Genomic DNA, 15,477 nt, shown 5'->3' with positions numbered 1-15,477 from the left:
ATGAATATTTATATCTAAGCTGCTCGGTATTTGATAACAGTTGGGTCAGCAGTTTTGGATTTTGCACAAGTGTCTAGAAATGTCTAGTCCTCCTGTAAATTATGTACTGCTGTAAAGGTATTTAGGCTTTGGCAAAATTGCTCTCTCTGTTATTAAGTATTCTCACTTTCATGGACAAAATGGCAGTCACCAAATGTGAGAAGACGTATCCCACAACATATGCTTTTTCTCCATGAGTACATTAATGACAATTCTGTTCACTCTATTTTGGAGAACATTAGTTTTCAAAGTAAAATGTCAATATGCTCAGTTTTATTGGCACATTTATGGCAGCAAAATTCTTCCAGCAAATTTCTCCACAGAATTAAGTTTCTGGCTATCAGACATGCACAGGCAGTCAAGATCAGATTGCAGCAGCTCCTGGTTTTACTTCTGGCTCCACAGTTCTTTGTCAGACCATATCTCCAGCAAATGTTTGCTACCTCTTACACATTTTCACAGCAAATATGCTGGAAGTGAAACTGTTTCTTGCTGCACCTGAAGGATAACTGCCACAGTAGCTAATTCCTAGACTCCTCTGGGATTTTTCAGTGATGTCACAACTCTTACACTCATTACTACAACTTTTGTCTTCTCAGAATGAAATAAAAACCTTTTTAATATGAGAGGGTGAGACAGTAGGGAAGGGTGACTGTCACATCATACTTGGGAAAAGACGCAGATATATGGGGTATAAGGATTCTGTGTTGTCTGTGGTACTGCAAGTTCCTTTTGCCAACCAAGACACAGCTGCTTGCAAAGACTGAGCTCTAAACTACCATATTTGGATATACATAAGGACATAATTTGACCAATATATTACATACTAAAAGAACATAAAGCATTGCTCACTATCCGCCAACCCACCAACTGCGGAACGGGAGGGAAGAGAGAAAAATACTGGGCTTTTATAGTTACTGGATTTACTTCATAGATTTATTTTTCTTCCCAAGGGAAAAACTATGTTGTAACAATTTTATAGATAGAAAATGTGTTCAACTCTCCATTGAAAACAGGGGCATTTTTTTAGTGGGGTAATTATACTGTAAGCTCCTTTACGTAACATGGAAAGTGTTCCAAAAGAAGTATAAGGATTCACGGCTTGGAAAAGAAGAAAGTTTATTCATATGAGCACTATTCAGCCTGTGTTAGGGTGGTCAGGAAAGTTGTGGACCACTTGGTCAAATTTAAACAGTATAGAAAGAGAAATAAACAGAGAGGACATTGCTCCCATACTGAAGAAACCTCCTCAACTTTGCTGTATGAAAGTGCAAAACTGAGAAGTATTTTGTCCCCATGAAGAAAACAGAATCCTGTGCAGGTGTCTTTCCTGTTTGCTGTTGCACACTCAGTCATCACACTGACAAATTTCAGACGTTAGTACTGGAGAAACTGCTTATTCTTTGAGGAAGAATATACATATATTCTTGGAATATTCATCCAAGTGTTTATACTACATTCAGAATGATGTTAAATTGTTTCTCTTAGGAAGACAACTGGATTACAGTGGACATGGGTTTTTCTGACATATTGCGATTTTCTCATGAAGAAGGTACAAAAAAATTTACTTGCATCTCACTATCTCACATCTCATACACCCCTTTATGCATAAGCAAGCCAGGAGTCCCTAGACTGCATTTTACCATCCCTTGCAGGGAAAACTGCTTTCCTGTCAGCTGATGGGCTTTTCAGCACGGTTCAGTGCTTGACTGGTGCCTTTGTCTGCCCTGTCACTGATGCTGAAGAAATGTGTCAAACTTCAATGAGATCTACAAAAGTCTACATACCAAGTGCCTGTTTCAGAGTGTCTTGGCACTACCTCAGTGAATTGTGCTATTAATCTGAGCTACTGCAGTACTACTCAACAGTATGCTAATTTGACATTGTCTCAAGCATTTCTGTACTAACAGCCATCTCTTGGCTCTCTGTCCTCCCCTTTTGGCAATTGAGTGACTTTTACTGACAAGTGGAGCTATTACTTATGCAGTTAAATATTACTAGAAAATTATTTACCATGCCAGCTCTTCAGCTGGTGTAAATAGACATTAATTTTCCTAAGACTGGCAAAGCTGCATTTGTTTACCAACTTGCTATGGATAACAGAACACACTTTGCAAAACTCATTTTGAAACTTGTTTGTTCTTACATAACACTGAGCTGTCACAGAAAAGCTGTTCTATTCCCAATCTACTTCCCTCCCAAAACTCATTGACATCTGCCATGAGGATGAGTTGTAATTTCAATGTGTGTGTGTGCTGATGTCCTATTGTCCACTTGCTTTTATAACTTGAAAAGCAAGTGGTACATTATAATACCTTTACCAAGCCCATTTTCTGTATCCATTTCCAGGTTAAATGTCACTATGATCTTTGTCTGTAACAACCTTCTGAAACTAACATAATTGCACAACTGTGGGTAATAAGCAGAATACAGTTTTAATTTGCCCTAGAAGCATATGGCCAGCTCTCCCAGCATCCACGGTCAAAATCAAGATTGTCAGGTGAAAGTTACACATTTGGAGTAATGAAGCCAAATTCATTGGCCTCAGTCTAGATGCTTAACAAAAAGCCTTAACACAGACCTTCTGAACCAATACATATGAAACATTAAAATACAAGTCACTGGTGAAGGTCTCTGACACTTTTATTCACACTGGGGAATAGTCTTCTTTTTCAAAATAAAAGGATTTCCAAGACTATTTAATGGTGCTATCCATGAACAGAAGGCACTATCCAATATGGCATAGAGGTAATATTTTTGCTTTCATAAAAATACATTACCTCTAGGTATATATACACAAAGGGCTCTCTAACTATGTCTGTGGACCTTTCCTCTCTTCCTCATTAAACACAGCTGAGGGCAACATTGCATCTTGAAATTCCAATTGTAAGTCATCTTACCCTTACAGTGATAATTAAACATTAAAATATTAAAGAGGAATAAAGAAATAAATCATTTGAATAATCTGACTGCAAATAATTTTTATGATCCACTTGATTTTACGACTTCTTACAACACAGCAAGAGTTGTTATTTTCAAATAGAGAAACCTTTCAGAAAATTTGCTTCCACTTTCAGAAGAAAACCAATGCTCCTAGAATTATTACTACATTCATTTTGTCAGCATGAAAGGACCTCAGTAGAAAGAGATATTGTCAGCTCCTCTGTGGTGTTACCTTTTTAATTTTAAGAACTGCACACAAATTTTGCTGTCATAATCAGGCCTGCTTTTGTCTTATCATTCCTGGGAGTTACTATCTTAATTATTTTAAAATATATGACGTGTAATAAATATTTTTAAAATTTAAATAAAGGAAGATGTGCTTGTGACTGAAGACAGAACTGCCAAGCCTCCCTGCTCTGTGATTTTAAGGCAGCCGGCCAATCCGCAGAACATAAGTGTGCTACAATAATGTAAATACTCAATGCAGTACTAGTGTTCAGTTTAAGGTGTGCAACTTCTACAAAAAGAAAGCCTACTGAGAGAATGCAATTGGAAACTAAAGAAGTGGAATGAACAGTGAGCCGCATATGGGGCCTGGCAGTGATCATCCTAATGCCCTCCATTTAACGTCATGCAACTTCTAATTAACGCTTTAAATAAAAAAACAAACACCAATCAGAAGCTATTTGCACCCTTCTAGGAGAAAAAGCAGGAGTGTCTTGTTTTTTGCAGTTTTAGGCTTTTTAAAACCTTTAAAACCACTGTTATGTGTCTAAGGAAGGGAAAGAAATATCAAGGAACTGGAACAAAAGATAGCCATTTCCAACGTCAGTTCATTCCTGGAAGTTCGTTCCAGAGACTGGACAAACTCTGAGAAGTTCTACTTTCTGTACAAACTCCTCCCTACCACTGGTCATTTCACTGGGCCAGAGGTCTGGGCTGGTATTGTTTCTATCTCAGCTAAGTTCCCTGTCATGCTGTCTTTAGGTTCCTATGTCCTCTGCAGGTAATGCTGACCTGAAGGACACGCATCCTGCTTTCAAATCTGCCCGCATAAATTGGTAGAGGCAGGAACTGTTAGGCCTAAAATCTTTGCATGTGAAAAGTTTTTCTAACACATTTCTTGTCATGTGTCAGAATAAAATAATTTTGATTCAAAGAAAAATAAATTAGTTAAAAAACATACAAGAGAACCCTGTAGCCTGTGTCCTGCAGTCCCCCCATCCTTTCCCTTCTCATGGAGGACTTGATTCCTTTGGGAAGTGTCACTCTAATCCTTACAGGACATTTCCTTCTAACACCTATAAAGGGATGAAATGCTTTGGTTTTACTTACTTCGTACATAACTGGCATTAAAACCTTTCTTTTGGATACTGAAGTCACTTTTAAACGACACAATCATTTCATTCCCAGTAGAGTTATAGGATAATCCTTTGGCAGTGATGCCACAAAGGTTCATTGGGCTTTCTCCATTGTCTAATGTCAGTGAATCATAAATGCAGCCTGGAGCTTCTTCTATGTCAAAATCAATAAATGTTATCTGTATGATAAATCCATGAGGTGCTCGGATGATCCACTTGCATGCTTGGCTGTTGGGATAGTCACTGGGGAAGCACGGGGAAGTGAAAACTCCAGAGGGGTCAGTTAGCACGATCCTACAGTCGTAGCATCCATGAGCTGACAATAAAAACAGAGAAGGCTGGAGGTCAGGCAGAAAGGTAACTTAAAAGGCATGTAATCATCAACACAATAAGTAAATGTATTTCTATACAGAAAAATATAAACAGAGATGGGAGAAAGAAAGGCAGGAAAAGGCCTCGTTTCTAGTGGGCAAAATGCTGGAGGAATAGTACAGGAAAAGAGTATTTTATATAAGAAATCTTACAGCAAAGAAATTTAAATTATACTGCTAATATTAATTTGTGCACATGATATATATTTGCCATTAATATTGGCCTGATAAAGGTAAAGCGAATGCAGTCTTTTTGAATTCAGAGGGGCAAATTCTGAAACTGCTACTTCAAGAAAGATGACTGGTATAATTTCATTTTTTGACTGCTGGTCTGATGCTGACTGGTGGCTGTCCCAGCAGCTCTATGCCATGCCACTGTTTCCAGAGAAGTGTCCCCAGAAAGGAGCAGCATGAGACGGGTTGAAGAGCAGCAGAAGTGGCAGCTCCTGAAGGTTAGTCATCTGCATTTCCAGCTAATGCATTCCACATCACCCAGAAGAGTAGCAGTAAGCTACTGGTTTTTGAATCAACAGTAAATTACTGTGTTCTTCCCATGCTGAATCAGCTCCATTGACATATTTGTGGCAGTCAGGTTTTAAGAAATTCTTATTGTATTCCTCATACTCCTTTGCTCATCTGCTGTGCTCATCCACGAGAATTGCAAGCCCAGTTAGCCCACAGGGTTGCGTTTCTTGTTTTGTTTACATTTGCTCATTTATCATATATTTACTTAGCATAATATATGATATAATTACCACAAACTTCCTGCTGCTAAAATCTGTAACAATTTGTCAAAGCATTACTGAATAAACTAGGTGGGAACTGAATATCACCAACAGATAACCTAAGAAAGTATTTGTCACATTTATGCTGAATTACTTTGCTAATATTCCATCAAGCCACAATCCTGAGTCAAGTACTACAAGTACGGAAAAAATAGGACAGTGTGAATATGCATTATTAGCTGTCCAAACTAAAAAAAACTAAAAAAGTTTGTGAAGTGCAAACTACATATGGAGCACCTATAAAATAGCAATAAATGCAACTTACTTCTGCAAAGAGCCCTTGATGTTTCTTACCACTACCTGGGATCTGATATTTTTAAGTCACATTTAAATGCTGTTTTGCCTAAGCAAATGGACCCTGACCCTGTAAAGCGACATGCCAAAAAAAGCAGTTTACATCCGCAGGTAGAATTGTTACACTTTTTATAATTTTTATTTGCAAAACACAAATCATATGACTACAAAGAGGTAAAGAGACTGTTCGTTATTTGGGCTCTCAGAGCCAATTGCAGGCTGGTTACATTAGAAAAGCTCAGTGGGATCCTTCTTTGTTCAAATGAGAAAGAAGGATTGCCTGAAATATTTGCAGGTAGCTTTGGGAAGAAGTAGTGCTCCTGGCATTGGAAAACTTGATCTGTGTAGTATAAAGAGAAGCCTATCCACGCTGATTTTCTCTGCAAATCTTTACAGTTAGAGGACTATTCTAACCTGCACTGCAACCCTGGTGTTCCATTTATTAACCAGAGAGGGAATATTTACTTATTGGTATGGTGACTCTAAATCCTGCAGTTGTACAAACAGATGATGGCTTAATTGCCATCATAGATTTTGCACAGATAGGTATAGCTTTTAGAGAACCACCCTAGACTGAAAGGAGGAAGAAGGACAGGAAAAGCATGCTCTATGCCACAAGCCACTGCAGGCAGTCTGCTAGTCCAGGGCTAGTGAGCCTTTACAGGGTAGAGCAGCTGTAAGACAGTTCTGGCTGGATCTGCCTCCCACTGGAAGGCTCACTGATTCAAGCTCCTGCCTTCCTTATTGCTAGGATGAGAGCTCACAGGGGCTGAGAATTTGGCAGCATGCCTCACTCCCTCTCCTACTCATTCCTGCCAGAGAAACAAATGACACAGTCATGGGCAGTTGAGAGCTTTCCCTGAGCACTCAGATGGACTTGGAGTCAGGGACTAATCTGTTAAGTGATGTAAATACAAATAGGAACATGGGTGTTAATGTACACTCATTCGTTCTTAGACACCTAATGTAATTTTAGGGCATTATAAAACATTGCTGAACCACATAAAATATGCTACTTGTCAGTAAAACTGTTGTTCCCTTATTAGTAGAATATTGCATTCAACCTGAGACTGGAAAAGCCAAATTTGTCCATCAGAAAGAGTACTGATGTTCCTTGTCTTTATTAATTCTATTGACTGTCAACAGCCAAAACAGGACTCATCTTTTCTATTCATCTCTCCCTTGAGTATGTATCATTGTTTTGAGGCTGAGTAAAAAAAAAAAAAGTCAGCACACATAAGAAAAAATACTTTTATCCCTGCTGTCACTGCAAATATTAAAACATAAATGTTGTTTCTGGTATTTTTTTTAATAATTTAATTTTCGCAGTAATGTATTCTCATTTTATTACATCCATACAGTTTTGTTGGTTTTACATCAAAAAAACCAGTCCCTAAATTTAGGTAGGAAAATAAGTGCTCAAAACTTTGCATATACAGAAGAAACAGATTTGGTAAGCAAAATAGTTTACTTTTTTTGAAGTGGGTTGGCTCCATTTTGGCATAGTAGCTATTCTGTCCATGACTGCAATTTGAAGGAGAAATATCCTGTTTTCATGCAAATGTCCACAGTAGTAAGTAAAAAGAAAAGAAAACAAACAACAAAACTATATATAAACAGAATGGTTTTGAATGGAACTTTTTGCACAGCTTCTCATGAGACAGTTATTTTTCTATAAACATCACCTATTTTACTCATTAAAGAGAAAAACTGCTGTGGCAACCTTAGGCTGTCAGCCAAAGCTGACAGATATTTTGCAATCCCATTGGCCCAGAGCAGTTCTGAACTATGGAGACTGAATACTTGTTGCAATACACACCACAAATATTTCCACAAGCAATCCAAGATATTTATTGATTTTAATGCGAACAAATTTAGGTATGATATTCCTGGTCAGGAACCCCACATAAGCAGAATCTGCTGACCTGTAATTTTTACCACTTTAGACCACAGGAAATTCACTCTCTAAATATATTTTATACAAATATATTTATACAACGCCTTTCTCTTCCACCCCCCCGTATTCTTCCCCAAACCAAAATGAGCACTTCTTTAGATAGTGAAATCAAGCACTTAATTTCAACATTTTGTAAACTCAAAGTTACACTTTCTTTCCCCTGCATCATACTCATACTTCCTATAATAAAAGAATAATTAAGCTTTCAGTGTGACACTTCAACACTATGCTAAAAAGGGAAATGAATAAATTCTTCTGGAGTACCCTAGAGCTTTCACCAAAGTTATCAAAGCAATTCACAAATGTTAATTGACTTCAGAAGGGGAATTAACTACAGTGGAAATGGCATGGAGATAATGGGACAAAAATGGCAAAACTTTCCACAGATTTTGGGTTCCTCAAAGAAGAAATGAGACTTGATTTTTCTTAACTACTTGGTATTTGTACAGGGTTTTTTATATGTCCAAAGCACACTATCAATGACTTGAAACTGCAGCTGGGAGAGCACTCTGCCAATCTGGCCCACTGCAGAAAATAAAAAAATGAGTATTTAATGGCCAATGGAAAATTTTGGTCACAGCAATTTGGCTATCTTTGATAGGAACTTGTCAGTAAAGGCAGGAATACAATCCCATTCTCGTTGTTGCTGACGTTCCTAACCATGAAAACATTCCCCTCTCTTCTATGAGTCTCCTGCCAAGTTAACTTATATACCTTTTAGTTTCTATAAAGGGGAAAGTATCTTATACTATTCTGAATCATCTGAAGACTGCCCTAAAACTAAGGGGCTAAGTGAAACAGTATGTGATGCATTAAAGATTGCACCATACCAACAGATGCGTACACGCAAACTTCATACCCTGTGAAAAAAAATTAATTGACCATCTTGTTCTGTCTACTGATTTTGTCTCTTTATAGGACTCTTTATAGAGTCCTAGCACACAATTCCACCACTGGAACTCATGAAGACACCTGTAAGCACTGAAATGCACAATTTGAAAGCAATTTTCATAAGCCAGTTGTGGGCAGCTGAAGCAACAATCAGACACAGAGCTACAATACTTAACTGCAGATTTGGGAAGGAAACATTCTTTTTATAACCTTATCACATTTGTTCATACTTCTCTTTTTTTTAAATTTTTTCTTAAATGACTAACATATTCCAGACATTGCCTCCAAAATCTGTGTCATATTTTCCTGTAGCTTCCCACATTTCTCTACTTCTTTCCATTATCATCCTTTCCCCCCAAACCTATCTTTTACCCTATTATGCTCTGCACTTCTTTATCGGGCATGAGTTTTGACTTCTACCTCTCCACCTGCTTTCATTTCTGCACTTATCCAAGCTTGGAGAAGTGCTGGACAACAAGTTTCGTTTGGCTGAGAATTTTCAGAAGAGCGCAAAAGCGATCCAGCTTGGGACACTGTCTATTTCAGCCCTAAAGACCTAAATTTTGTGAAGGTTAGGATCAAAAGAAAACAGCGTCTCTGGGGAAAAAAGTCTGCATTTGCAAATTGTGCATTATCCAGTTTGTTTTCAAACTAATTGACACCTTGCATTGGGTCTTTCTTTTTCTAGCTGTGGGATGCAGCATTTTCCACCTGACAGAAGCATAAATGACTACATATGTGTAGGCAGTGGCACAGGACACCAATGATAGCCTGCGTGGGTTGAATTAACACTACTGGTATTTTTTTTTAATACTTTAAAAGGTTCCTTCATAAAACAGAATGTTCCTGGATTTCATTTTGGCATGAAAATTAAATTTACTTCTCTCTGTAGATGATACAATTTTCATATGAAAATATCCTAAAATAAATCTATGTCGCTCTGGAATTGAATTTTCAGAAAAAAAACCAAAACATTTCATGCTAACTCTAGTCATATTAAAGTGGACAACAAAATCTCCCCTGCCTGACAGAATTAGGCCAATCCTAAACCACAGAAAATCTTACCTAGAGTACCCAGCACTTTAGGCATAAAAAACAGTAAAGAATTAACTATAATTTGCTTTCATGTTGACATGGGAGACCTTTTAAGCACTTTACATGCATTTGAAGAGGCAGTACTTTTTTTGTGATGGTGATTTGAATTAAGTAGGAGAGAAGCACAGCCAGGTGACATGACAGAGACACTTTTAAGTGTGCGGTGATGGCCAAAATAGAAAAGCTTTACAATCATTTGCTGCAACAGCATGAAAAAAAAATCTATTTTGATGAACATTAGGTGGAAAAAAAATTTGCTTTGAATAAGCAATTAATTGTCAGGGTTTTTTTTCTATTTCAAGGATATCATAACACAAATACGGCCAAACATTAGGTTAGATGTATTTATGACTGCAAATAGATGGGTGAATGAGGTCAGAACGGGCACACCTGCAGACAAGCAAGAGGAAGGGCCAAACCACCAAGATGTGGGTGGCCTGGAATGGCTACAGAACAAACAAACCCGTGTTATTCCAAAAAGACACAAACACCAAACTCAGAACAGCTATCACATGGCAAGGCTTCCACAGTAGCTTATCTTCACTTTAAAAATCATTTTGATGTAAAGGGGATCTGTAGATCTACAAAAATATCTATATTCAAAGTGTGAGCATATTATTTGCAAAGAAATGTCCCATCATTCACTCTGACCATAAAGTAATGCTCTGTTCTGCTTACTCACTTGTAAGTTAGTTATGAGATATGATGTAGACAATTTTCATGCATAATATGAAGCCTAGCACTCTTCTGGAGCCTCTGCAGACCAAACCATGTACTCTGCTCTCTGTGCACTGAGTTCAGTCTGAGAAAGTGCAAATGAGGAGATGCGACAGGTTTACTTTTGCTTCTATATTTGCTATCCAAATTGTAGAAGCTGTTTAAGCTCCCAAAAATATTATGCTACAGTACGCTGATCAAAATTACCATATACATACATAATTTAATGTTAGCATGTATTGTAATCCTCAAAGCAAACAGACAATTCTAATTCTATTTAAACATCCAGATTTAAAAAATAAAATAAAGGATTATCTCTGCAATAAATAGAAGGAAAGTAAGACTCTCACCCTGATGTGTACAAAAGTTTGTCCCTACACATAGAATGTTACAGGGCTGAGGTCTACTGTTTGGAAGCATGGCTGTGTCCCCTGGTTTGTAATCATCACATGGTACAATTTCTACTTCAGCATTTCTACTAGGTGTGCACAGCTCTTAAATTCACAAAAGTTTTGAGCAAACCCTAAAATCTCACAGATACGATTTGAATTTAAGCATAGACTTAAAATTCAGCAACTGTTTAAAGTCCTCTCCTGCACAATGGTGCCTTTGAGTCCTGTATTTGAAGCTTTACAGCCCTGCCTTTAGCCTTGCAGCCCCCTCAAGGCCAAACGGGAGGACGTGACTCCGTAACTGTTGCCGTCTGAAAACCACAGGGGAGGCACTGCATGGATCCGAGCAGGGAAAAAGACCGTGCCATCCTGTCTACTTCTGATCATTTTATTTTCTTTTTAATGAAAGAAGTAATAACTGGACCAACATAGGCAAATATCCATTCAGGGAGTGAGATCCACTCTCGAACACACATACGATGAGTATGGAAAGCTGGTAACCACGTGAATAAATAATGCTGATTGAATTTGGGGGGAGACAGAGGTTGATCTTTTATACCAAACTGTAATGAAATAGTTCCTTCCAGAGTTTAAATTTCCTTTCCAAATTACTTTCCACCTCAAGACCAGGAAATGCAAAGTTTAATATGTAGAATTCCTAACAGGATAAACATTACAAGTTTCTCTGTGAAATCACCTGCATAGACTCATCAGTAATATAACCAGCATAATTTATAAAATAAAATTTCATAAGCTTTATATGAGTAAAACTTTACATTATTCTCCTGCAACACATAATCAAACATATTTTGCACAGCATAAGTACAATAAAGTTGTAATTAGGAAGAATCTTTTGCATCTGTGTTATTCTTTATTTGCAAATGTGACTTTTTTTGTTGATTGGTAAGAAAACACTATTTTAAGCGCTATTAAAAACTCAGTCCAGACTCTCATTCTGCATCATTCCCATTGCATCATCTTCATAGTACTTCTTGTACCCAGCAAGAATTTAAAGCCTCCATATTCCTGACTGGAAATAGCACATAACCCTGGCAGAGTCTTTTATAATTCAATGAAAGACAAGATTGTGCTCTCACAAAATAATTCAACAATTGGGATTTGGCCACTGAATCCAGGAGACAAAGGGAGTACTATGCCTTGGCCAGTCCTATCAGCTTGCCTCACATCATCTCTTGCTGACACATTATGTCCTGCAACATATGCTTTAAATGGCTGAACCAGTTGGTGCACCTAATAATAATGAAATAGTAGGGAAAAAAATCTCCTCACAGGCTAATATAGAGACTTATATGAAAGTGTAACTGTTGTCTATGAAATAACTTATTATTCCTGCTTCCTGTTGCTCTAGCCCTTATTACTTATCAGTTAATTAACAAATTAAATTTGTCATCACATGTAATTAGAACTGATTATTTTCTCTCTTTTGTAGGACAAGAACAAAGCAATTAATGAAATTGTACATGGCAAATTGAAAACTGATAAAAGACAATATTTTCTCTTATGTTACACTGTAACCCCATGGAACTCGGACCTGAAAAGTATCAAAGCAGGGAATGTAAAATGCAGAAGGTGAACAGACATTTTTCCAAGCATCTAATAGGACATCTGAATCCCTCCAGATATAAAATAATTGATAAGGAATTGTAAAATAACTGTAAGGAATTGTAAACCTTCTGACTTATGTCTGAAATTAATCTTAACCAACTGATCAGGAACAGTATTAATAGTTCCACCTTGCTTGTGGACACACTCCCAGTCTCTGGAACTCAACTGCCCATATGGCTGTAGAACAAGGCTCTGGCACTACTTAGGCCAGTCCAGACAGCTCTTCTACAAACCCTTCCTGGGTACAGCTGAGCAGCCAGCACAGGTTGGAGGCCATTCCCGACATGCAGCCTGGATACAGCTACCCTAGTTTTATAATGTGTGTACCTGAGGCACAGCATGAGCTGGCCTCTGAGGCAGAGAACAGCCCTGGGCATATCTCATTTACTGGAGTAGAATTGGCCATTGCAGGTGTGGAGAACAGGAAGAAGTCATGTGAGGCAGAGACAAGGCTCTGTCTTGTGTATCTTATGTAGCAGCAAACAGAGCAGTTGTCGCTAGTTTTGATGTTCCAACATTATAATGAAATCTGGGAGAAACAGGTGGTATTACATCCTGTTTCTAACATGATAATCAAAATTATCTTTCAGGATACACGTGAGGTCAGTAACAGCAATAACGTACCAAAAAAAAATCAGGAAGAGCAAAGCTTAATTTTGAAATCAGGTTAAGATTAGAAGAGCAGAAGTGAGAATAGTAAATTACTGACTTGGGAAGCATTTACCAAGAACACAGGCAGTCACCACCTACCACTAAACCCAGCAGCAAGCTTTTCACTAAAACCAAGATAGCAGAAGCTGGTCTGCACTTCCTCTTGACACAACTGTATGATACGGTCCTACACCAAAAGAGATTTTGTTATTTATTTTCTCATAAATAAATATAGAAACCATGGCTTGATTATTAGTCCTTTTTGTAAGGGACACAGATGGACTGGAATTTTACACTGATTGAGTGCGTACCATTTGTATTCAGGCTGTTGAGACTTTGGACAGGACATTTCAGGGAACTGACCTCTTGACTTCTCAAGCATCCTATCCAGCCCTCAAACTCAAAGGAGTTACCTAAGTATTGACATTTTCAGCACTTGTTACACACTGGATCTCCAAACCTTTATGATAGTCCTGGAAAGGTAAGAGCTGATGCTCTTCTCAGAGTGGGATGCTAGCACAATATAGAGACCATTAGACATTCATTGTGCTTCCAGATATTCTATACTGCACCCAGGCCCCATTTTGTGCTAGAATTTGGTAGGTATTTATTTCTTTAGGGTTATTAAAGCCCTAAAAAAGCTCTGACCCCTCTTCATCACTCTAGCACAGATATCCTATCCCCTGACAGTAACCAGCTTTATCACAGCAGTGACTCCAGCAGGTTTTGATTGATCTGGGAAATTAAGGGAACCAGCTACAATAGAAGAAAATACACTCAGAGCCAGGGTGGGGGCCCTGCACTGCCTGTTTCCCCTTAGTTGTTTGGTTTTGTGCCAATGAAAATGGAAGTGGAAACAAACACACTGACTAGGTAAATCTGCCCTGACCCATATGAGTAGAGTTCACACTGTAGACAAAGTTATGGATTTCCCCCAGAGGGAGGGGGTAATGTGAAAATCCTGTGTTACACCCATTGTAACTTAAGAATATTTTCATTGGCATTCCTGTGATAATCTTATAAAAATAACAGAATTGACTTGCTGATTTTGGCCTGAGTTGGATTTTTTTTCCACAAAGTAACAGAACTTTGGGACAAAGAGTGGTATTGGCAGTTCAGTTTAGATATGCTGGTTGAAAAAGTATTAACTAGTAACTATATATAGGTGAATACAATAAGCACATAAGTTAACGTGCATGTCAGTAAAGAGAAAATTAAGTTATTGAAGGGATAGGGTGGGAACAGGTGAAGTGTTTTTGAAAGGTTGATGCATGTAACTGTTTTCAGTCTTGAGATCTACATATCATACTCTATCACAAATCATGCTAAGCTTTACAAAAGAAATGGTCATCAAGAATGTTGTGGTTTTGTCTACTCCAGCAAGAAGTTCTGGCTGCTGGCTCCCAGCTGGTCTGCCACTGCAGTGTTATAAAGAGGATCCCATCCTCAGCTGGAGTAAATCGATAAGCACAGTTAGCTTCAACGCAGCTACACCAGGCTACACAGGCTGAAGAGCTTATTATGGCTAAATAAATTCTTGGGTATCAGTCGTGCAAATGAGCGTCATGCTTGTCTGGGAAGCTGTTCAAAAAATTAGTGGGAAAACAGCTGACAATCTTTTAGTGAGGTGTGGGTTGTAGAACTTGAGATCCCACCGAAGCGCACGGATATTGGTTAAAATAAGATTACATCTAGGCACAGGTCAGCTTCTTAGTAAATCTCAATCAGACAGATGCAGACAAGAAATACATTTCTTCTACATACACACTGGACACAGACTAAAGAAATTGTTAGAATAAAATTTCTAGGTAACAGAATATTCTGTGTAGTAAAAGTAGAAAATACTGCCTTTTCACTAGGTGCTTTACCCAACAAATCCAACACACACCCAATACCCAAAGCAGTTTCCATTTGACCCATGATGCCTTCAACATCTTTTATTGCTTGTAAGAGGACAGTTCAATTGCAGAGTTTACTTTCCCAGGCTTCAATGTTGAAATGTCTTTTCCTGCTGCTACTATCAGTATTCTGAATAAGCATAATTTTAAACTCCCACAAAGGCCTCTAAAAAACACAAGGTGGAGGGGGTTATACTACTTCTTATCAGTGATATTCTTCAAGCTTTGTGTGTTTATTGGTTATATTTTGTGTTTAGAAATTTTTTTAGAATTGCTTAGCTATCCCAGAAAATTTGCTATCAATTACATGGATCACTTGCAGCAGAGGATGAAACTACATTTTGCTGGGGTTTAACAATATACAGAAGCTATGCCAAATTACACTAGAATTTACTATTATAATACAAGACTAAAGCATTCTAGACATACTGGAAAACACCAACTCAAAATCGATTTC

The 15,477-nt window shown here is 37.9% G+C and overlaps 1 protein-coding gene across 9 annotated transcripts in view; it reads right to left on the bottom strand.

The window, feature by feature from the left end:
• ADGRG6 (adhesion G protein-coupled receptor G6) overlaps positions 1-15,477 on the bottom strand; it is a 109,204-nt gene that overhangs the window by 63,375 nt on the left and 30,352 nt on the right. For all 9 annotated transcript variants that reach the window (XM_051801606.1, XM_051801600.1, XM_051801607.1 and 6 more), the window contains exon 3: positions 4,318-4,659. In XM_051801606.1, the coding sequence (XP_051657566.1) occupies positions 4,318-4,659 (342 nt within the window). The remainder of the gene's footprint in view (positions 1-4,317; positions 4,660-15,477) is intronic.

Source organism: Manacus candei, unplaced genomic scaffold (genome assembly GCF_025592945.1).
Source record: "Manacus candei isolate 608988 ecotype Guabito, Panama unplaced genomic scaffold, ASM2559294v1 h1tg000052l, whole genome shotgun sequence".
Lineage (NCBI taxonomy): Eukaryota > Metazoa > Chordata > Aves > Passeriformes > Pipridae > Manacus > Manacus candei.
This window is presented reverse-complemented; position numbering and strand designations above follow the sequence as displayed.